This window comes from Podarcis liolepis, assembly GCF_965112155.1.
Source record: "Podarcis liolepis genome assembly, chromosome: 11".
NCBI classification, from domain to species: domain Eukaryota; kingdom Metazoa; phylum Chordata; class Lepidosauria; order Squamata; family Lacertidae; genus Podarcis; species Podarcis liolepis.
Genome location: NC_139565.1, coordinates 28,645,399 through 28,669,251, shown reverse-complemented (window position 1 = coordinate 28,669,251; position 23,853 = coordinate 28,645,399). Strand labels below are relative to the sequence as shown.

General features: G+C 43.0%; 1 protein-coding gene across 1 annotated transcript in view; it reads right to left on the bottom strand.

The window, feature by feature from the left end:
* Nucleotides 1-9,612: 9,612 nt before the first annotated feature.
* Nucleotides 9,613-23,853, bottom strand: part of PCSK1 (proprotein convertase subtilisin/kexin type 1) — a 32,257-nt gene continuing 18,016 nt past the window's right edge. Inside the window, exons 8-14 of the mRNA XM_083465611.1 lie at nucleotides 19,877-20,089; nucleotides 18,050-18,150; nucleotides 16,898-17,131; nucleotides 15,785-15,942; nucleotides 12,925-13,058; nucleotides 12,287-12,448; nucleotides 9,613-11,426 (exon numbers count right to left, since the gene is read on the bottom strand). Of these exons, the coding sequence (XP_083321737.1) occupies nucleotides 11,067-11,426; nucleotides 12,287-12,448; nucleotides 12,925-13,058; nucleotides 15,785-15,942; nucleotides 16,898-17,131; nucleotides 18,050-18,150; nucleotides 19,877-20,089 (1,362 nt within the window). The 3' untranslated portion in view covers nucleotides 9,613-11,066. The remainder of the gene's footprint in view (nucleotides 11,427-12,286; nucleotides 12,449-12,924; nucleotides 13,059-15,784; nucleotides 15,943-16,897; nucleotides 17,132-18,049; nucleotides 18,151-19,876; nucleotides 20,090-23,853) is intronic.

Below are 23,853 nucleotides of genomic sequence, written 5' to 3'. Positions count from 1 at the left end.
GTGAATATTATTGTTTTCTTGTTCATTTCTTTAAAGCCCCACATAGAAATGACACACAGCCTAGTATGGAAGACAGCCAGGGGAGGATTAGAGTATGCATTTGAAATACTTATGTAGTACTAATACTATTAACAACCACTAGATGAATAATATTGATAATAACCGCTAGATGGAGCTCCACACTCTAAACTTGCTAATAGAAACCCCTGCTTGTTATTATAGTGGGTCTCAGTCCTGTAGCATATCAGTTTGGCATGATAAACATATTATTTAAATAATGCTCCCATTGGCCCAGAGCTGTTATCTACAGAATATAGAAGTAGCCATGATAGTTAGTTTCTTGCAGCAAAACCAATACAGAGTTTTGTGGCACATTAAAGAACTACAGTAATCCTAGCCATGTCTAAAGATAAAGGGACCCCTGACCATTAGGTCCAGTCGTGGCTGACTCTGGGGTTGCAGCGCTCATCTTGCTTTATTGGCCAAGGGAGCCGGCGTACAGCTTCCTGGTCATGTGGCCAGCATGACTAAGCCGCTTCTGGCAAACCTCTTTACCTTCCCGTCGGAGCAGTACCTATTTTATCTACTTGCACTTTGACGTGCTTTCGAACTGCTAGGTTGGCAGGAGCAGGGACTGAGCAACGGGAGCTCACCCCGTTGCGGGGATTCGAACCGCCGACCTTCTGATCGGCAAGTCCTAGGCTCTGTGGTTTAACCCACAGTGTCACCCTTAGGTCCAATTGAATTTCATGAGGGTTACTCCATGTGAGTGGTGTTAGGATTACAGCCTAATACATGTAGCTTAAGTCCATTGATTTCAGTGGCCTACTCTGAGTCAGGCTAACATTGGCTATCACCATTGACTTTCATGGGCTAGAATACACTTCATCAGATGAGTAAATGTCAACAGGGGATTTATACAGAGTCATGAAATGCAAAAAGTGTGCTCTATGACCATTCCATGCAAAATAAGCAGAGTGGCCATTCACAACAGGCTGTAATTGGTGATAACATGATCACCGTCGATTTGGGATATCAATAGAATCTAGGATAACGGATTCGATTCCAGGATGTTTGCGTTTTCAGTACTGATTTGTGAAGAATCTGCAATAACTTTACATTTAAGCTTTAATTTAATGGTCTATACATTTTGCATTATTTTCCTCTCTAATCTCACAATCTTCCCACCTGCATGCATCTATCTATCTATCTATCTATCTATCTATCTATCTATCTATCTATCTATCTATCATCTATCTATCTATCATCTATCTATCTACAGTGGTACCTCGGGTTAAGTACTTAATTCATTCTGGAGGTCCGTTCTTAACCTGAAACTGTTCTTAATCTGAAGCACCACTTTAGCTAATGGGGCCTCCTGCTGCCGCCGCACCGCTGGAGCACGATTTCTGTTCTCATCCTGAAACAAAGTTCTTGACCCGAGGTAATATTTCTGGGTTAGCGGAGTCTGTAACCTGAAGTGTATGTAACCTGAAGTGTATGTAACCCGAGGTATCACTGTATCTATCTAGGTAAAAAAGGTAAAGGACCCCTGGATGGTTAAATCCAGTCAAAGGCGACTAAGGGGTTGTGGCATTCATCTTGCTTTGAGGCCGAGGGAGCTGGTGTTTTTCCACAGACAGCTTTCTGGGTCCTGTGGCCAGCATAACTAAACCGCTTAACTAAACCAGAGCGCATGGAAATGCTGTTTACTTTCCTGCTGCAGTGGTACCTACTTATCTACTTGCACTGGTGTGCTTTCGAACTGCTAGGTTGGCAGGTGCTGGGACAGACCAACTGGAGCTCACCCCATCTACCTACCTACCTACCTACCTACCTACCTGCCAACTTCAGATAATGCTTCATGCATCACTGAAGTGGATTGTTATCCATGAAAGTTTATGACACAATAAATGTGTTAAATTTTAAGGTGCTACAAGCGTCTTTGTTGTTTTTGCTGTGATAGATGAAAGGCAGCAACCTTTCTGGAAACGATTATGTTAAGAAGACAATCAATAGGAAGTGAAATTGACAAATGCAAGAACAGCAGATGGTGCTCTGAGTAACAGAAATCTGATATTTGTCTGGAGGTGACTAATCTTTCCATGGTTAGAGAGTTAACAAAAGTTAATCTTGGCTGTGACGCATTATTTGCTCACTCAATGAAGAGTTGGCACAACTCTTTCTGCTATTGGTCTCAGCCAGTCTGGTAAAAAGGCAAGAGAAGCGGCAACTGTGATGGGGTGAAAGCTGCTCTCTGAGTCCCTGGAGAGCTGCTGCCAGACAATGCTGGGTTAAATGGGCAAATAGTTTAATCTGATAAAAAGAAGCATCCTATCAAAATCCAGATAGCGTTTAATTCAAATCTAAAAGATAAAGGTGTTATGGTGCTCTCTTTTTTGCCCAAGTTAGAATCGAGGTGTTGAATTCAGTGTTGTGCCATTAGTCTAGCTATGCAACAACCAAACCAGGGGAGAGAGGGAATTTTTCACTTTGTTGTTCAAAGTACCAGACAGAGAATCCAGGACCATGTCAAAACTTTATGGAGGAAGACTATTGGCCCCTTTACTCACCTGACTCCTGTTCAGATGTTAGCTGCAATACCCATGTCTGGTGCTACTGCTTCCTCTGATAGAAAGCTACCATGGAGGAGCAATAAGCAAGGTGTCAAGACCCCATTGCTAAAGTCTCTGGGTTAAGTCAGCTCTCCCATCTTAGACTAGAAGAAACAGATAGTTGGTCTTCTTCATTGTCATAAATGGTTGGTAGGGGTGAGATGGTCTAGTACAGCCTCCTCCATCCTGGAGACCTCCAGACTTTTGGGACTACAACTCCCATCATCCTTTACCATTGACCAGCCTGGCTGGGGCCGATGGGTTTTGGAGTCCAAAACATCTGCCTAACACCAGGGTGAGAAAGGCTGGTCTGGTGAGACTGATATCACTATTCTGTTGCACAGAATAAGAATTTAAATGCACATAAGCTACATGGATAACTCAAGAGTGTGGGTGACATTGGCCTTTGTTTCGAAGCATTGTTAAAACACAGGGGATCCCTAACAACAGCTCATTTTTCCTAAATGGGAAAACTCTCATAGTAGTCCTTTTTGTGTGTCTTTGTTTTCCAGAGTTAGAGGCATATTCTAGCCAGAGCAACAGACCACCCTTAATTTTAGCACCAAAATATGTTGGTGCCCTTTTATCATGATTCATTTCTTTCCAGTAGTTTCACTGACAACAGTACCAGCCATGTGAAAAGCAATTAGGAATAGTAGATCAGCTCCTTGGGTGACCTAGAAAATAGTAGGTGGCAAAGGCAAATGGAACGGACCCAATAACAGCCTCTGTGTGTGCAACATGAAATGCCATAATTAACTACTTTTCTCGGAGCCTGAACATCACACCCTCCCACACACTGCAGAGGTAAGTAAACAGGAAAGATCTTTGCCTCTGCAGGCTACTTTTCAGTTCTGTTTCAGGTGAAATTATACGTGCCAACATTGCACTCTGTGGCAAAAAATAATGACGGGCCGTAGTTCAGTGGTTTAGCTTCTGCTTTGCAGGGTGAAAAGAGGGGAGGAAAGCCCCATTGAGCAAGCAGAAGTCTTGCACAAGGCTGATGGACATTTTCGTTGAATCCTGAGAGATTGAGAATGCTGTGTTTGTCCTGCATCCTAGGAGTGGCAGGAAGTTTTTTCCAGCAAAGCAAAAGTGGTGATTGGCTAAGCACCCCTTGTATTTCCTCCTATTATCTTGCATCTCTTTTATATAAATTTGTCGCTGAGCCACGCACTATTTGACTTGGCTTTTGGAATACAGATGATGGAACATTCCCTTCTTTCTTAGCAAGAATATTTGCCATGCTATGCGTTAAGAGACTTCATGATCCTCAAAGGAAAGGATTCTGCCCTGGCTCACTGCCTTTAATGGGACTGACATATGGCATTGACTTTATAACTAGCCGAGCTTTTATTGCTTTATTCCACAGAGGAACTCTGGACTTCATTAATAAACCTGCAAATCTTTCATTCTAAGTGCACTTCCTTATCAGGCTGTACAGGCCTGCATTACTGCATGTTTTAGCATTCAGAACATTTTACTGATAAGAAGTATTGTTAAACAAAACATTAGTAGATAAAACAAGAGCAAACCCATTTATTCTTGGCTACCGATATCACAGCAAGGGAAAAGAAATCACTCTCTGCTGCGTATTCTTAGATATCTAAATAGCTGAAGTAGCTTCACCATTAAGAGCTATTTCCCCGATAATCGTTTGGCTACAGAGCCCTTGTTCTTGTTTAGTATCGTAAGAGGAAGATAACACTTGTCTCCATCAAAAGGCAATTTGCCTGGCTGCATCTTAGGGAGAGATGAGAGGGCAAGGCCCACCTCCTGGGCCTGGCTGGGAGTCCATAGGCACCGACTCCATGGGGCCTGAGGGGGCCCGAGCCCCCTCAAAAATTTGTTTGGGGGGGCTCTGCCCCCCAATAATTTAAGAAAATTATTAGGCACCTTGCCAAAAATCGCGCAGGGGACTCCGGCGTGCGCCTCCCAAAGTGACCGGGAGCTCCTGAGAAGGGGCGGGCAGGTCGGTCAGTCAGAGGAAGACCCCCAGCGGCGGGACTTTAGAAAGGAATGGAGCCGCGGGGCCGAGGAACGGCGTATTCGTCGCCGGCGAGGGACCGGGGTGAGGGGAGAATGGAGGGGACGGGAGTTCCCGCCGCCGGAGCGGGGCTTTTTTTCTGGGTTCGGCTAAGGTGACGTTGGTAGGAGGGGGTGGCCGCCTCCCGGCGCGAAGCCTGGAGAGGGCAGGCCGGTTCTTGCATGCAAAAGCACCACTGCCATCCTGCCGCCAGTATGGACCCCGGTATGGGCCCCCCCAATATTTTTTATAAGTCGGCGCTCCTGGCTGGGACCAGGTGGCATCTTGCTCCTCCTTTCTCCACCCCCCCCGCCAGAACTGTCTCCCCTCTTGGCCATTCTACCATTATAACATTATGTAATCATTGGTACATGAATTTATTGGGCTTCCACTTTCCTTCCTAGCTTCCCTCCTCCACCACTTTTGTCATTGAATCTATTACATCACACATCCTTGTTTTAAATGTTAAAATGCCTCAAGTGAATGATCAGAAAGACAGTTTTAACTGCAGAAAAGAAGTAGCAAAATAAATAGCTTGATAAGAGTTACAAGCATATTATTTACAGAAACATCAGCAAAGCTACTGTGACATGAGCATACAGACTGTCTTTCAAACATATATAGAACAATCCTTCTTTTGCTGGGGGTACGCAGGGGTACACATACCTCTAAACATTTTGTGAATCTTTGTACTTTTATCCATTCACTGTATTTATTTTCCCTGATTTGAACTATAAAATGGTGATTTTTCTTCAGTCAACATGAGAGTACCCCTAAACATTTTATTTATTTTTTTAGAAAAAGAGCACTGGGTTTGAAACAGACAAACTGTGCAATCCCTAAACAGCCCCCCTGAACACTGCAATCTGAGGCATGTCTCTTCATTGAGTTCAATGGGGCTTATGCCCAGATAAACCTATGTAGGATTGCAACCCAAGTCCCTGTCTTGTTACACACACGCACATGCTTACATACACACACAATACACACATAAACACAGGTCAGTTGCCATGAACGTTTTGGAGGAAGGGTAAGATAAAAACATGATAATTAATCAGGAAGGGAGCAGAGCTGGCCCGCATGAGGGTGAGGCAACTGCCTCAGGAAGCACCCTGCCAATGGGCGGCACACTTGTTCTACCACCCAGCTCTATTGCCTGTTTCCCTGCCCTCTAGGGGCAGAGAGTGGCTGAATCTACACATACATTAAAAAACGCTTTGAAAATGCTTTTTAAAAAAACATTTAAAAAAATATATGGAATTTGCCATTGGTTCAGCAGCGCCATCTAGTGTCAGATTTGTATAATGCACTTAAAATGCCCTTAAAACGCCATATTTGCAGCTCTATAGCCGAGTCCAGTGACTGTTGGCAACCTCTGTGGAACACCTCCCCTCTCGCTGAGTCAGTGAGAGGGGAAGTGTTCCACCATGCAGCTTTGCTGCTGGTGGTGTGTGTGTGTGTGTGTGTGTGTAGATTTCCCCCCACCCCCAGCCTGGTGGTGTGGCAGGGCTTTGCATCGACTACAACTCCCATCATCCCTAGCTAGCAAGACCGGTGGTAAGGGGTGGTGGGAATTCTAGTCCAAAAACAGCTGGAGACAATTTGCATCGGCAAATTTGCATTGGCAAACAGCTGGAGACAATTTGCATCGGCAAATGTGTGTTTAGGTTGTCTAGTACACCTGACTGCCATCACAGTAGTTCTTGCATAATGCTGGTATCCCATGTTGTCTCTGAATGTCATCTTGTCCCGACTGCTTAAGTTGGTGCTGTTGCACTGGAATAGCCACCACTGTCAAATTCATTACAACAGCTTTCCGTTTAGCAGTAGTGCTGTTAGGTGATTTTAGACTCAAGACTCAATGGTTTCAACACCCCGGGATCTAATAGTCTTAGATGTCTTCATATTGCATAGGTAAAAAGGTAAAGGATCCCTGAATGGTTAAGTCCAGTCAAAGGTGACTATCTTGCTTTCAGGCCAAGGGAGCGGGTGTTTGTCCACAGACAGCTTTCCGGATCAAGTGGCCAGCATGACCAAAGTCACTAAACCACATCTGGTGCAACGGAACACTGTGATGGAAACCAGAACACATGAAAATGCCATTTACCTTCCTGTCACCTATTTATCTACTTGCACTGGTGTGCTTTCAAACTGCTAGGTTAGCAGGAACTGGGACAGAGCAACGGGAGCTCACCCCGTCACGGGGATTCAAACCTCCGACCTACTGATCAGCAAGCCCAAGAGGCTCAGTGGTTTAGAGTCTTTAGACCACAGTGCCACCCGCTCCCCTATCCTGCATGACTAACCTGTGACCCTCTGGATATTGAGATTATGGAAGTTGTAGTCTAGCAACACCTGTAAGGCCAGAGGTTCAGCACCCCTCCTTTAGATAGCAATTTGCACGACTTCACTTGCTTCAAGATGTCACTGCTTACATTAAAGGGACTTCTTGCTCATTCTGCTGTGTGGGGCCCTATACCTCTGCCCCCAAAGTCCTGCTCTGAGAGTGCCATGACACTTTGAAGAAGAAGAGTTTGGATTTGATATCCTGCCTTTCACTCCCTTTAAGGAGTCTCAAAGTGGCTAACATTCTCCTTTCCCTTCCTCCCCCACAACAAACACTCTGTGAGGTGAGTGGGGCTGAGAGACTTCAAAGAAGTGTGACTGGCCCAAGGTCACCTAGCAGCTGCATGTGGAGGAGCGGAGACACGAACCCGGTTCCCCAGATTACAAGACTACCGCTCTTAACCACCACACCACACTTTGAGGCAGTCCTTCTGTGCTTTTCTTCAGATTCAACCCTTCATGGCACTGCCTCATATTTGCAAGCAAATGTATTTCACGTGACGTCTCTGTGTTGTGCTTCTTTACAAATGTTAAGACCACACACTCTGGGCTCTGCTATCACATTACGTTGTATTATGCTATGATTAAACAAATGTAAATTTTAACATCACATCACATCATATACATATGGCTGTTGTCAACCCAACAAGCCATCAAAAATACTTTATTGGACGAAGTTGTTTTGCTCAAATAAAAAAAAATGGTTTGCTGTCATTTATTATTTTTAAAGTTTGTAATAATTTATTGTTTTCAAATTGTGTCTGATAAAAGCTTTAATATGTTATAAATAGCTGTAAAGAAAATATAATTCCCCCTTGAGATAAGACATTCTTTATCTTTCATTTTACTTTTTCACAAAACACAGACTGGCACCAAGAAAAGACTAACAAAAATAATTTAACGTCTATATAATGCACTCTAGGTTGGAAGCATTCAAGCAACAGAATTTGTATCAGAGGACTTTAAGTATGGGTCTCATGTAATTTTAGTTACAATATGGGTTACTGATCTTAAATGAACAAAGCTAAACAAAACCAGGTATTCAGAAAGGGTTACAATCATGTATTGGCCATCACTGATGTTACTTAAGGTGTGCAGTGGTAATTTTCACATAATGAATAATTACTTGTTCTGCTGCTCCCTAAAGGAAGCAGCCAGTAATTATCACAATCTAAGCTAGATGCTAATGAGGGCTAGAAGCACTGCATTATGTACAATGTGGCTCCCAGGTTCTGATAACTTAGCAGAGGGAGGAAGTTAGCATTGGTTTTCCAATTTCCCATTAATTATCCCACCTTTACTTCAACTTTTACTTTCTATTAGGTTATTATATCATTGAAGTTTCTGTTCCCTACCAGGGTTTCCCAAAGCTGGGTCTCCAGCTGTTTTTGGACTACAGTTCCCATCATCCATGACCACTGGTTCTGCTAGCTAGGGGGTTGTAGTCCAAAAGAAGCTGGATACCCAAGTCTGGGAAACCTTGATCTAAATGTTATTTGAGCTAGGGAACTTTATAGAAAACTCGCATCAAATCTGCCACTAGTTTTCAGTGTAAAGTTCATGGCATATGTTGAGGGGCAAATAGAAGGAGAAGAGGAAGGTTGAGAAGGAACTAAATTAATGAAGGGTGAAGCCCCTAGCAGCCAATTTTTCACCTCATGCAGAGCCTCATTGCTACTAGAGGGGTGTTCTCAAAAGGCAAGTGGGCATGCCTCATGGTGACAACCAAGGTGATTAGCACCAAGGAGGGGGGGAAAGAGTAATACTTGCTGTAATCAAGTCTGCATTTGTGCATGCTTTGAAGTTCAATGGGTGCGAACCAACGTCATCATGCACAGCTGGTTGGCACTACAGTTTGATTTGAAATTAGTATTACACAGGTAGCTGCCTCATATTGAGTCAGCTCCTTGGTCCACCTGAGCTCACTGAGCCAGTTCATTGGTCAGTATTGTCTACAGCAGGCATAGGCAAACTCCGGTCCTCCAGATGTCTGGGACTACAATTCCCATCATTCCTGACCACTGGTCCTGTTAGCCTGGTCTGCAGTGACTGACAACAACTCTCCAGAATTCCAGGCAGGACTTTTGCCCTGTCCTATCTGGAGATGCTGTGGCTTGAAGTTGGGACCTTCTCCGTGCAAGGAAGATGGTCTGCCAGTGAGCTATGGCCCTTCCCCATGACTGTATTGTACAGAAGAAAGAGAGGGGTAGAGTGGGGAGATGTTGATCATCACTATTTATTCACCTAGCTATTCACCTTACATTAGTTTCATCTTAATGTGCTCATTTACATTTTCTAAACTGTTGATTCAACAGTGTATTTTCTCCTTTGGGATGCATCTTCAACATAATAGATTATGGCCTTATTCTACAAACAAAAATGTGCACATGGGGAAAAGGTACCATTCCGCTTAACACCCTGCAATTTATACTTTCTTTTGAACCTTACCTGATGATTTAGCATTTCCCCTGGCAGTCACCATACCTGTAGCTAGATGCTGTGCGAGTGATGCTTTCTGCCACAGCCCTTTCCCACATTTTCTCTCCTGTCCTCTTGATTTCCTTTTCACTGCTCTTGCGGCCTCTGTGCCCACATTTTGTTTCACTAGTTATTTCCTTGATGTCCTCTTTTTCTTTATTTCTTTCTTTCTTACCTCTTTCAGCCTTGACCAGGGTTCAGGCGAAGGTGCCCCCCTGCGGACACTGCCTCACCTAATAAAGCAGCCAAGCCAGTCTAGATATCTTTCATTGAAATGTTTCTTCTGCATTCAGTTTCCATTTGTTCTTAAAAGCCCTTGTGCCTCTCTTCCCCGGTTTTTCATTTCTGACAAAATAGCCTCTCTGCTAGATGTTGACAAATGTGTCATACAGCAAGAAAATCGCCACAATAATGCCAGATCTGGTTAGATTCAGCATTTGCTATTTATATTTAGTACTCTCTGGTTATATTAGGGCTTTCCCCCAGGAAGCCTGTCTCTTGAAATGTATGGACTTAGTTTTGAGATATATATATATATATATATATATATATATATATATATATATATATATATATATATTGGGGGGGAGTAAAATTAGCACATTCAGAGCCTAATAGGGCTATAGAGTTTTAACACCAGCAAATGGGCCTAATTGGACTCATTTGATCCTGATGCCCAGGTTTTTGCATGGTGCTATTCACATCTGCATTTCTTCCTGTGCCTTATTAAAGAAAACTGGTGCTGGTAGTATCCTATTTACATTTCCCAGGATCTATATAATCCATGTAGATCCAAGCATGGTATAGGTGTCGTATAGGATTCTCCTAATAAGTGGATCAGGGCTAAGAGGTTCTTCATACAAAGTAGATAGTCAGCTGATTGTCAGTGCTTGGGCCCAGCTACATTTTTTACCTATAGAGGCATGTGGGTGTGGCTTGTTCCAAATGGTCTGGCAGGCATATTTAGGCATGTGGACCAGAGATGCCTCACTGCTGTTCTTGAACCACAGCGGTAGAAACTGATTGGCTGTACGGAAGAATTTTTTTTGAAGGAGCGTTTTTACATGTGAATCCAAACGAGGGCAGGGTGGGGGGTTGGGTCCACAGACAACCTTCAGTATTTGAGGTTGAAAGGAGTTAGCTGGATTTTGTGACAATACTGCCTTATTCCTTCTGAAAGGAAATCTTCTCTATGGGTTGAAGAACTCACTTAAATTAAGGAGACGTTAGATAATCGCTGGCTTTTCTGCTTGAAACACTATCCCTAACTGCGATTGGTAACATAATTTTTTGGACAAGGCCTCCTGCATTCAATCTCTAGCGTTTTCTCAAGTTGGTGAATTTGTCTCATCCCTGAAGGAAGCTGCCTGTTCTCAGGATTACTGAAAGCTTTTCATAAAGGTGTGATTTCCTCACATCTAACAAGCAGCCCAATCTCTTTCTCCTAAAGAAGATAGTTGCCATGCAGAAAGCCATAAAAGTGATGATGATGATGCAGATTGAATAAGTGGGAGCCAGTCTGGAATGAGGAGTACAGTATTAAGAAGATGGGGTGGCTGTGAATGTTTCCAACCTAGTGCCTTATTCTATATATGTATATCTTAATCTTTTTCTTTCAAAATGTCAACCAAGGCTTGGAGTAGTCTGTCATCCCGATGCTTGTATGGTTTGGCAGTGTAAAAAAGGTCAACATAGTCACTATACAGAGACTCCTCTGAGTCTTTCAGCTGAGAGGCTTGGTTTAGTTTCTCAAGAGCTTGATAGTAATGTTCATAGGGAATATTTGAGTTTTCACTTAGCACCTTTTTTGGTACTTGATTCCCACCCATCTGGTCACGAAAGGCATTTTGCAGTAGCCGGAGCATTGCATCTGATGAAGCCACTTCCTGTAATTTATCTTTGCCAGTGGTACTTTCTGTCACCTTCCTTTTTCCACTCAGGTTCTCCAGTGTGGTGTGATCCTGAAATATATATATATATGTATGAGTGTGCCAAATGTCAGGAGCCATTGAATATTAGCAAAAGGAAAAAGAACTCCACATGTTTAAAGCAAACGCTGAGCAGATTGGAAACGCCAAGTCAAAAGTTGAATTTTGCCTGTGGCGGTTGAACTCATACAACCAGCTGTTCATGGGCTGGGGGCCAGCACACTCAAGCTTTCCTCACAGCTATTATGTGCAAAGGGGCTATAAAACAGAATGCTCCATGCAGTGTGATGTGAGCTATCAAAGTTCATTTGTGTTCAGGTCTGGTGCCAGTGGTCAGCCAGGTCAGGCATTGTCTAAGAGCCTGAAAAGGGTCCCTCATTGCTCTGACCCAGCAATGCTTCCATTAATGGTGACCACCTGTCATCTAAATGTACCCAAAATGCAAGGTCTATGCTTCTATAAAATGTACAGAACCCATTCTATGGATCTATGGAATCTATATATTTCATATCTATATATTGCTGGGGCACTGCGTTTTGGCAGATGGCCACCATGGTTGGAAGCTGAGCTTCACTTCCATTCAAAAGAGGAACCACCAGGGACATCTAAAGGTCATCAGGTTGGCAAACGTTGCATTAAGCTATCATGACTAACAGTCGCTGTTGCATCCTTCATGAATTTATCTAGTCCCTTTTAAAGCCATCTAAGCTACATGATAGCCATTGCCACATATTTTTGCCTGCCAATTCTGTACATTAATTAGATATACATAGACCCAATAATGGAGGAATTCCAGGAAGACAAAAACATTTTAAAAGGGGGAATTTTCTCCTGTTTGATTCTAATGCTACAAGGATGCTTCAAGGATGGGTATGATGAGAATAGATTGATACCTCTACAAAATCCGTCATCTTTTCCGCACCTCTCCTGTCATTTTGGACAGTATTGTATGATGTGTAGATGCGAGGTTTCTTCATGTGCTCAGGTCGAGTTGAAGTGCCATGCAAAATCAGCTTCCAGTTCACAATTCTTCCTTCATTTTGCAATCGTCTGGACTGAGGGGTCATAGCAGAATAATTAGTCTTTTACATTGCACAGGTGGGAGACAGAGGAGAATAAACTGGTGGTGGCAGTGACTCCAAGTGCAACACAAATGGTGTGTAGGTTAAAATAAACATTTTAACCATTCTACACACTGTTTGTGTTACTCTTTGAAATCCATACATTGTCCTGTTGCATTTATTTCTCAGTACCCCAATTTCTTCAAAATAAATACATGCCTACTCTTTAAAGCAATCTCATGAATCATTGCTTCTGTCACAATGTGCAAAAATAAAGCATTGTTCTTTTATTAGAAACACTGATGTCTTCTTATCTCAGCTGAACTCCTGGATGATAATTTCCAACCAAACTAAAGTGATAGGTATTTGCGGCACTGATTATATTTCCTCGCTTCTGGCAGGAAGGGGCTTACACCCCTCGTATCATTTCACTCAGGCATTTGACTGCTTCAGTAGCTTCCCCTGCTTACCGTATCAACAACTTTTAAAGTCCATGTGCCTGTTGGATTCTCTCCCCAAGTGTGAACTGACATAAAATCCCAGTCTTTAAAGCCATTGGGTGACTTATCTCTTTGCCGTTCGGCTAGTAAGACTGTGGTGGTCCCTGTATTAGAGGAAAGGAATAAGAATCCCAGGATAAGGTCACACGAGGAAAACTGATGAGGCTTAGCAGACAGTGATAAATACAGTGTCAGCTCTGGAGACACAGAACGACCTTGAGTTTCACAGTCTGTACCACTTAGGTTCACTGAGGAATAAAGGAATAGCTTGTTGTCTCTCAAGAGCTATAGTAATATGTGGATTTGGGAATATTGAGTTCCTGTAGATCATAATGCACTGCCAAAATGATTCAGCACATTGAACAAATAAAATCAATGACTGAATACATTGTATACTTTCCTGGAAGTTTAGAAATTAGGCATTGAGATCAGTCACTTACAAAATCCACAACTTCTGACTGAGCAGCCCCCTGCACTGCTTGCCAAGCTGCTCATAAAGTGGGATGTGAGGAGGGACCTCAGCTTGTTATGCAGAGATCCTTGGGCCAGAAGACATAAATAGGGATTCTCCAGTGATTGTTTAGAAAGAAATGTTTGCCCAAGGACTTCCATGGATCCCTGCCATTATCTGCACCTTTCCACATCATTGCAAAACTCATCAAAACGAGTTAAACATTAGCTCCCTGCATGTGTTGAAAGAGATACTTGGGCCACACTACCAGCACGATCCCTGACATTGGAAGTCTTCTCCTGCTTCACTACCAAAACCCACACATTGGACACGGACATCTCAGCAGTGGAAGCCAGGTCTAAGCAGTATGCAAAGAGGTTTCGACAGAAGCTGTTGTCTTGATCACCCAGGGTTCCAGCTCCTGTGAAATCCTATGCATGGAGAGTCAACATACACCAAATTCCATTGCTTAGATGTCCATGCCTAAGAGTAGGGCTAGGTAGATGCACAAACTCAAGGATGGGGATCGTAGCATGGCTCTGCTTCTCCTTCAATATATAGTTGTTGTGCAAGATTGTAGGTTTTGCATATGTTGAATGGAACTAACAACATGTCCATTAATGTGTCAATATACTGCACAGGCAAAAGGAAAAAAGAAACTGCCATGAGCAGGGGAAATGACCCTTAAAGGCCTGAAAGTCTTAGCTTTGGCTTAGTTTTTCAGTAACTGGTTCAGATTTTATGATTGGGGAATAAGATTCAGAATATAGTATTAGTGGGAGTACGTGGGCTATGATCAGTGCCTTTGTCATTGATTTCAATGAACATAATAACATGCCTTATACTAAGTCATACCAATGGTCCATCTAGCTTAGTATACTGGTGGGTAGCAGCTCTAAATTGATTGACAGCAGGTTCAGAAACAGGTTTCCTCCAGTCCTCCTTAGGGATGCTAGGAATTGAAAGGGGGGTCTTCTGCATACAAACCATGTGCTCTATCATTGAGCTACAACCCTTCATATTTTCTCTTTGCTCAATTTGCTTTCTGCAACACATTTGTTTTAGAGTAGTCCTGGCTGATGACAACTGACATGCTCTGGAGCAAGCAACTTAGAGATTACAACCTAAAGGAGTAGATAAGGGAGGTGGCATCCCTATTTTGCAAATTGACAGGTTTTGTGATCTCTCACACTATTATTTTCTTTATGGATGAAGCTCCAGAAAGCTCACTTCTAATTTTAATGAGAGCTTGAAGGGCCCTGAGGATTGGTCATGAGAAATAATAAGAATTTTTTAAAAATGCCTAGAAGCTATAAAATGGAAGCTATAAAATAGGAGAGTTCTGTTGCTAAGACAACAATGGCTGGTTGCAGATAGATTAAACTCCACATGCCCTCAATAAGGGAGAGTTATATTTCAATTTTAACACTGCTGGACCTCTCTACTTTACATTATTGGCCTTAGCAGGGATTTACGCACACAATCTAACTAAGATGGAGCCAAGGAAGTATCCCCGCATCTTAGTGAAAGTGGTGAAGGACCTTTTCAGAGATTTTCTGCAACAAGAAGCAACATCTCGGTAGGTGCTACTCTTTGAGAAAGCCCCAATGGGGACGGTGCTAGAACATGATGTGCAGCCTCATTCCCAGGGTACTCTGGGTTTTAAAAAGGAGATGGTTGCCTCCATTGGCTTCCTCCACTTTTTCTTTACCCCTTTTTCTTAATCCCCTTAAATCACTGAAAAAGTGTTCCACATATACCTACTTTCAGCAAGGTGAGGCTACCAAGAGCCCAGGTACAACACCACTGCCTTTAGCCATTGTTTTTCCCTTGCCTAATTTGCTAGAGGGAACAGGAATCATGGCCATCTCCAAGAAAACCATGGAGTAAATGAATTTTCCAGGAGGTGAGAGCTGGAGGCAGGTACACAGTATATAGATTGGGGAAGATGTTTCGTTTCCTTTTTAATTTCCTTTGTGCTTTCATTTCTTTTTCCATTATTTTGGGTTTTCCCCTTGAATCATGTGCCAGGAGCATGGTGGTGGCTGGCTCACCCCTCTCCAAACCCATGAAAATCTCTGGATCAAATACCTGCTCAGTTCTGGTAGGTTTGTTAGAAGATATGCATGTTGACCTGCAGTTGTGCTTCCTACTGGCAAACAATGCTTTGCCATCCAAAAGCGCCCTCATTGATACACGTTTTTAGTTTGACATTTCTGGGTTTTTGGGTGTGCTGATACTAGCATCCCACTTCCCAAAGGGATGCTTAATCCTGACAGCTCCCAAAACATTACAAAACAGCAAAAAGAAAAGAGAAACTGGTTGTGTCTAGGGTACAATTACTAGACATAGCAGAACTAGGTAGTTTGTCTCCTGTACCTGATGGAGAAGTCAGGGTCACATGAAGATCACCTCTGCGGGAATATTCAATCGTTGCTTCAAATTGTACATGTTCCAGGGATTTAATGGCATTTTCTTGACCTTCACAAGCTGTTGTGGGAATTTCAATGGTAACTTCACCACTAGATCTTAATAACCTGGCAATGTTACAAGGAAATTATCCAGTTATTTCCCCCCCAATGTCAATTTATTCTCTTCATTTATTCAGTGAGGTTCTGTTGCCTTTTTACACTACAGTACTTGTGATATCAATAGTCTCATGGTAAGATATGGACATTTTGCTTCGTTTACTGTTCCTGTAAAGCTCCTTTGAAATAAATTCTGGGTGAACGAGCAGGAACGTGTATAATGGTTTTTTCATCCCAGTGTATGGGGGACCCCTAGTATTTCACAGGTCAAGCAGCAGCACCTGAACTGACAACCTAAGCCAGGTTCAAGGATCCACTGGTCCTTGATGCTTGCTCTGTACCAGGCAGATATGGGCTAAATTTCCCACAATGCCCAAGATTACAATGCTACATACACCTGTGAGAACCATGGGGAAGTTTTCAAAGCAGCCTGGTATTGGGTTGGTGGTGGCACAGAGCAGGTATCATTTTTGTCTTCTCTGGCAGCAGCAATCCAGGGCCAATCCATTGCCCTGAAAGACTTTTGACTGGATTGAACCTGGAACCATTTACATGCAAAGCCAGATGCTCTGCTACCAATGAATAGTGGTCCCTTTCAAATTCTTCGCCTTCCTCCTGTTCTAATGCACATGAAAGGGAAGCAGTAGACCAGGAACACTATTTTTTAAAAAAACTTAAGTGAGTTGCTGACTGGACCAGACCCTCTATGCTAGCTTCTCAGCAGGTGGATCATTGCTTCTTACATGGAGGGAGCAGGATGAGGTTGCAGGGAGGTAATCACAATGCAAATGCACTGACAGAGCCAACTGGAAGCACCTGCACTTGTGTTTGCACCACCCTGACCACCCTGCTACCTCTCTCCTGGCAAGCAACAGTGACTCACCTTCTAGGCTTTTCAAGTGTCTTTAATGGGATAAAATATTTCCGGTAGACATAGGCTATTAACTAACAATGGAATTCTTACCTTGGTTCAAAGCTGCTGTCCTTAACAATGCACTCTTTCTTTTCGGGTATTTCTTTCCAGGTTTTAGGGTCAGCCAAATCTACCAGTGCTTTGGCATTGAGCAATCCAAATCCAAATCTGCTGTTCACCATCAGTCCAGCTCCATTCTTCTTCCATCCCGGATTGTTGGCCAACGGATCGAATTCAGATGTCCAGACTACCAAATGTTGCATATCTCTCCAGGTTAGATTAGGACTATCACAAACAAAATTCTAGTCAATTTCTAAATATCTCACCCAATGGTATTTGGCCACAATCCACTGGAATTTTCTTCCACACACTTAGTACATTCTTTCCAGTGGGTGGGGCTATGCTCATGAATTTTGGCATTCTTAGCAAAATATCCTGGGGCTTTCATGCTGTCCACTGTTCTTCACATAGTTCCATCAGTCAGCAAATCCCTACTAGGTTCCCCAGCCATGTTTTATAGAGAAAGAGATTATGTTGTGTTGGCTGGAATAGTAGGTTAGAAAATAAATGCTACTTCATTATATAACATTTGTTAAGTCGATTCACTATTGTGTCATAATACTATTCCCCATTATATATATCTGCAGCCTTCACCGTAAACATTTATGAAGGCAATTTTGGGGTTGAACAAGGAAGATCATAATGATTTATGGATGAAAGCTTTGTCCTTTCTCTCCCAACCTTCTTTCATTCAGCCTCTGAGAAAGATCACCACCTTGAAACTTGCAGGGTGTCTAATTCCTAGGATCTAAATCAATAATTGTCAATGCCAGTGGCTTTTGTATTTACCGTGGGTTGAATCCATATTTAGTCATGCCTGGAACCAGGGGGATGTAAATTACAGAACAGATCTAACCATGTCTACTCAGAAGTAAAGTCCTGTTTCATTCAGTGGGGTTTACTCACAGGTAAGTGGGGTTAGGATTGCAGACTACCTGTATGTCCCATTGATCTACGCTAAACATGATTAAGTCTGGAGACGAGCCTATATGTTAAACAGTGTGAGGAACAGTGAGATCCGATAAAAACATTCCAGCTAACTTTAAGGACCTGAACTGCTGGAGGGTTTTTGCCATAATTTTCACAGTGATGATAACAAGAAAGAAAGAGATGGGTACTAAAAGGGAGTTTAAGAAGACTTACTTGGCCTCCAGTGCCAGAGCAAAGATCCCTGCAGCTAAAGGAGCAGAAGCAGATGTCCCAGTGTGTGTGGAAGTGCATTCGTTATGAAGGTCAGCACTTATCTGAAGGAGATAAACATCATAAATTACAGAATTTGAGTTTACTGTCTCCATGCACTAAAACACTCTTGTCTGTGGGTGGGATCCAGAATGAGTTATGCTTAGAACAAACCCAATAATCATGAGTGATTGTTGAGCCTGGATCTAGTTCCCATTTTTGTAATGTGTCCAACCTGAGGGCACATTTGACTCTTTCTAATAAAATAATGTGGATGAGATTGGAAGACTCTTTTTTGCTGCATGCATTTTAATTCCAGTTTTTGTTTCCAAACATTTTTTGCACTGAAGGAAAATATGTCCAAGTCAAGCAACTTGCCTTATTCATAGATCTCAAGGAGCATACAAGTTAGCTTTCCATGTTTACAAATGAATCATAAAGCACATTGCTATGTTGGGCTTAGGAATTTTAAAAGAGCTTTCTGGCTTTAAAATCACAGAGTTTGAGACTGAATGCTGTTCTTCCCCTCCAACAGAAGCAGAAAATGAAGTTTCCCACTTAGATAAAGTACCTAACTTGTCAGCAAGGAAAGGTACAATGTGTGGAAGTGAAGAACTAATGACAGGGCATATTCCTATTTGCACTTACGGGACGCTTTATAAGTCAACCCCAAACTGGAAGTATTCCTGACCAATCACACTTCAGTTATTTTAACCCCCATCTCTGTTTCACAACCAGACCAGGGGTCACCCCCCCCTTCCATGCTATAGGAGCAATATGATTGCTACTTCCATGTGGTTTTCTGATAGGGTTGTAGTCAGTTTGCATACTACCTCCTGTTTTAGAAACATGACAAGAAGGGTGATCTGTTCGCTGCAAGATTAAATCTATCAGTTGGTCTATGAGCAGAGATGTTCCCTGCCATGAAAGGAAGAGGAAACCCACAAATTTTCTACGCAAACACTGAAAGCAAATTCAATACAATTCCCTGTCCAAGAAGCACAATTCAAAGTCTTGGTGCTGACCTTGAAAGCCCTAAACGACCTCGGTCCTGTATACCTGAAGGAGCATCTCCACCCCTATCGTTCATCCTGGACACTGAGATCCAGCGCCGAGGGCCTTCTGGCGGTTCCCTCATTGCGAGAAGTGAGGTTACAGGGAACCAGGCAGAGGGCCTTCTTGGTAGTGGCGCCCACCCTGTGGTACACCCTCCCTTCAGATGTGAAGGAAATAAGCAGCTATCCTATCTTTAAAAGACATCTGAAGGCAGCCCTGTTTAGGGAAGTTTTTAATATTTAATGCTGTATTGTTTTTAACACTCGATTGGGAGCCGCCCACAGTGGCTGGGGAAACTCAGCCAGATGGGCGGGGTATAAATAATAAATTATTATTATTATTATTATTATTATTATTATTATTATTATTATTATTATTATTATTATATTATTAATATTATTATTATTATTATTATTATTATTATTATTATTATTATTATTATTATTATTATTGATACAGAGGCAGTTTGGTCCTTCAGGGTGACAGATTTGAGAGAGCCTTCTCTCACCCATAAGTGACATTCTTTTTCTCAGCAATCAACACCATGAAGACAAAACTATGGATCACTTTTTGCTCTTAAGTGAAAGGTTGTTTTGTCTCATCATTAGGGAAATGCAGTATCTTACATCCCACTACAGAAGGACTTGGCATATTAGAACATAAAACATGGATCAGGCGATTTCCTCCCCTCCCCTCAAAAATGAAAGCTTGTTAAATCTGGTAAAAACAACCTACAATTTTCTGGTCAGTATAATCCCCACTGCTGTATGCTGTGGCCATTGTTGAAGAGCACTTCTCTGCATACCAGGGAGAATGGCCTTGCTGAGAAGCACTGCTGATGGAGATCGTGTAGATGCTATCTGTGTAGCCATCGCAGTCACAGTTGTCTCCTTGGCGGCCGCCATTCCCAGAAGCCCAGACAAAAATAGAACCTTTCCCCTTTCGCCCCTATAGCAAACGAAAGGAACAGCATGGTTATCACAAGGGTAGAAGCCCCAATGCTGTAAGGTAAAGGGACCCCTGACCATTAGGTCTAGTTGCGGACGACTCTGGGGTTGTGGCACTCATCTCACATTACTGGCTGAGGGAGCTGGCGTACAGCTTCCAGGTCATGTGGCCAGCATGACTAAGCTGCTTCTGGCGAACCAGAGCAGTACACAGAAATGCCGTTTACCTTCCCACAGGAGTGGTACCTATTTATCTACTTGCACTTTGAAGTGCTTTCACACTGCTAGGTTGGCAGGAGCAGGGACCGAGCAACAGGAGCTCACCCCGTCGCAGGGATTCAAACTGCCGACCTTCTGATCAGCAAGTCCTGGGCTCTGTGGTTTAACCCAAAGTGCCACCCGTGTCCCCCCAATGCTGTACGTTCCCACAAAAAAATCATTGTTGCAGCCATTTCGTAGGCTGAACTGAACCGTCAGCAATAAGTGAGCTATATAAATCGATTGAGAAAAGGTTATCCCCTTTTTTTGGAATAATACAATATAACAATATATAACAATATATAACAATTTGCAATTGGTACAAGAGTACAGCACTTCATTCACTGCATGGCTATAAGGTCTCTGGAGAGTTGCAGCCATACAGAGTAGACAATACTAAGTAGATGAATATTCACTGAGTAGCTATAAGAACAGTCTGAAGTGGGAAGGGTCAGTCATGGAAGGTTGAAAATGAATGCAGGTTCTCTCTTGTAAATGAAAGGATAACTTGATTAGGGAAACCCTCACATGTGGTCTAGTGCGGTGCGGTGGATTGGAGACACAGGGGTTTTCAAAGGCTTGACCCCTTAAGGCTAAGGGGAGACAGGCAAAGGCTTGACCCCTTCAGGCTAAGGGGAGACAGGAGGAATATGCGGTGAAAACTTCACATTGGGGGACAAAGTGGTTTTTAGTGATGGAGAGGTACGAGGGGTGCTTGGTTGAATAGCATGGCTGTGTGGCTGATGAATGGCTGAGGCTCCATACTAAAGAATGTGGTTTGCACGTAGAAGGTTCCAGTTCCAGTTCCTGAAATCTCTAGTTAAAAAGATCAAATAGCAGGTGATGAGGAAGCTCTCTGCTTGAGACTCTGGAGAGTTGCAGCCGTTCAGAGAAGACAATACTGAGTATATGAACATTTCTTTTTTAAAAAAAGAAACATTCAGAATTATCCTTAGATACGTAGAACAACAACTTCTAAAGCTTTAGCAGTATCTAACACCTTTTTACACTTTTTACAGTAGGGGTGGTGGTAGCAATTGCATCTGAATTTCTCGTGATTTGCTCAACTGAACAATATACAGCCAATATACACAGAAAAACAAAACGTAACCAACAGAAATAATTGCTCTGAGGGAACGCCACCGATTCCAGGTATATATTTTTAAAACAACACTTAAATAGATGCTAAGAATTCATTTCATTTCCATGAATTTCACGTATAATATTGCTGATTTATTACCCATGTGACTAGTGTATGATTCACACAAGTGCATTGGCATTTCAAGTGTTCTATGTTTGGTGTGTACTTTCATGGCAGTGGAACAGCAAAATATATAATCTGTGCCTTCCTGTTGTTTCAAAATCCATGACTCTCCATTAGTTAAAGTCAGGGACCAATCACCCCCGTTGCCTTTTGAGTCTTGGGCGATGAGTGAGAGGCAGCTATAAAAATGCAAACACTCAGAGCTAGGGCAGCATGAAAAAATATATTGGCTAGATCTTGTAGTAGCTTGCTGGTGACCTTTCAGCAGATAGTTTATGTTGAGTCTTTAAAAAAAAAAATGAATTAATGAACTTACACTCACTATAAAGAACAGTGTGGTCCACTATTAATCTGCTTGGGTGAATTTCCAAAGAGGACAAAGAGTAGTAAGAAAGAAATTATTGCTGGCAATGTTTGTAAGGAATGCATTTGATTAACTGGAGTGGGGGTGGGCAACTTCAGGTCCAGGGGCAAATTTGGCCCTACAGGACTCTTTCTCTGACCCATAGGATTCTCCCCCAAACACATCCCTCCCCAGTCCTGCTCCATGCTCTTCCCGACTGCCTTTGCTTGGCAAGAATTTGTCATTGGACTGTGACAATGCCTCTTTGCTTGCCTGGATGAAAAAGTGTCTGTATCAAACGTATCTGTCAAAAGTCAGAAACCTTTGATTTTCCATGGGTGGGATAAATGGATGTGGCTAACTTATGTCCATTAATTTCAATGGGTTTACTCAACCTATAACTTAGATAGAAAAGCGCACAATCTGTTACATCACCCACTGTTGCCTTTGGACCCACCCACCACTTGAATGGGGGCCCCAGAAGGTTGTCCTCAGGCCCTCAGGCTGAAAAGGGCTCCCCATGCCTGAGTCAGAGCAACAAGCAAACATGTGAGGAATAAAATGCAACACTGTGTTGGGTCTCCAGCTACAAAGATGAATCCAAGAGCACCCCTAGACTATGTACCTGCTCTTTCAGGGGGAATTCAACCCCACCCAAAGCAGGCCATTGATCAGTTATCCTGACTCAGGAGCCACCTAGTCACAATGCCTCCATCTTGCCAGGATTCAGAATCAGTTTTCTTACCCTCATATAGGCCACAACAGAGGCCATGCAGTAGTCCAGGGCTGACATGGCACAATTACTTAAGAAGGATAAGGCAGGGAGGAAAACTCCTTATCCACTTTTTCACCTTCTAAGCAAAAGCAAAAACAAAACAACCCCACCAATTCAAAAGGGAGTAGCTCCAACTTCTTGGTCACTTTGGTTGCCTGTTTTGGAACATTTCCCAGTACCTTCTTGAGGTGAGAACTATGAAAAATATAAGTAAAGCACTAGAAAGGCTGCTGGTCTTCTAAATTGCCTTGCAGCCGAGTTGCTTTCTGTACATTTGTTGATGGATCGCTTTCATAACTATGTCTATGCAAGTTGTTGCTGCCAGCTAAAATGGGGCTCCCTGTTGTGCGATCTATGTGGGCCAACAGGCAAACTACAAAAATGGAGCAATATATTAAAAGCAAATACAATTAACTTCCAATGGATTTATACACAGGCCCTTATTCAAACTCAGGCCTTTTAGTTTTTCAGCTGGAAGTCGCTGGAACTCAGTTCCGACATCTCTCAGGTGGGCGCCATTGCCATTATAAGAGAACAAGGGAGGCTTTCATGGTGAGTTCCAGCACCTCTTTTTCTAGAAAAATAGCACTGTTCAGATCTAATCCCAGACAGCTGATTTATTGCAAGTGCTACTAGGACGTGGCTGAGTATTCATGGACATCAAAAGATGCATCCTATTGGTTCAACTGGGCCCAGATGGGCACCATTATGTGGGTACAATGCATAGATGTCAAATCTATGGGGCTGAGATCAGCTGGGGATGGGGCTGAGGCCTCCCAATCTTGAGGGGCCAGGCCCTGCCAGGCCTTCCTGCAGGAGCGGAGGACCTTGGCAGGCCTCCCCACAATGGTGGAGGGGCCCCCTGGACCCACCCTCAGTGGCAAAGGGCCTCATCGGACCTTGTGGCCTCCTCCCAATACACATGATGTTACGTGTGTGTTACACGTGTGACGTCACGTGCACATGATGAAACCCCGCCCATGGCATGTGGAACTCAGCACCTTTGGTACATTGCAAACCGATCTTCCTTCCTGGATCAGCAAACAGAAGAAGAAGAAGAAGAGTTTGGATTTGATATCCCGCTTTATCACTACCCGAAGGAGTCTCAAAGTGGCTAACATTCTC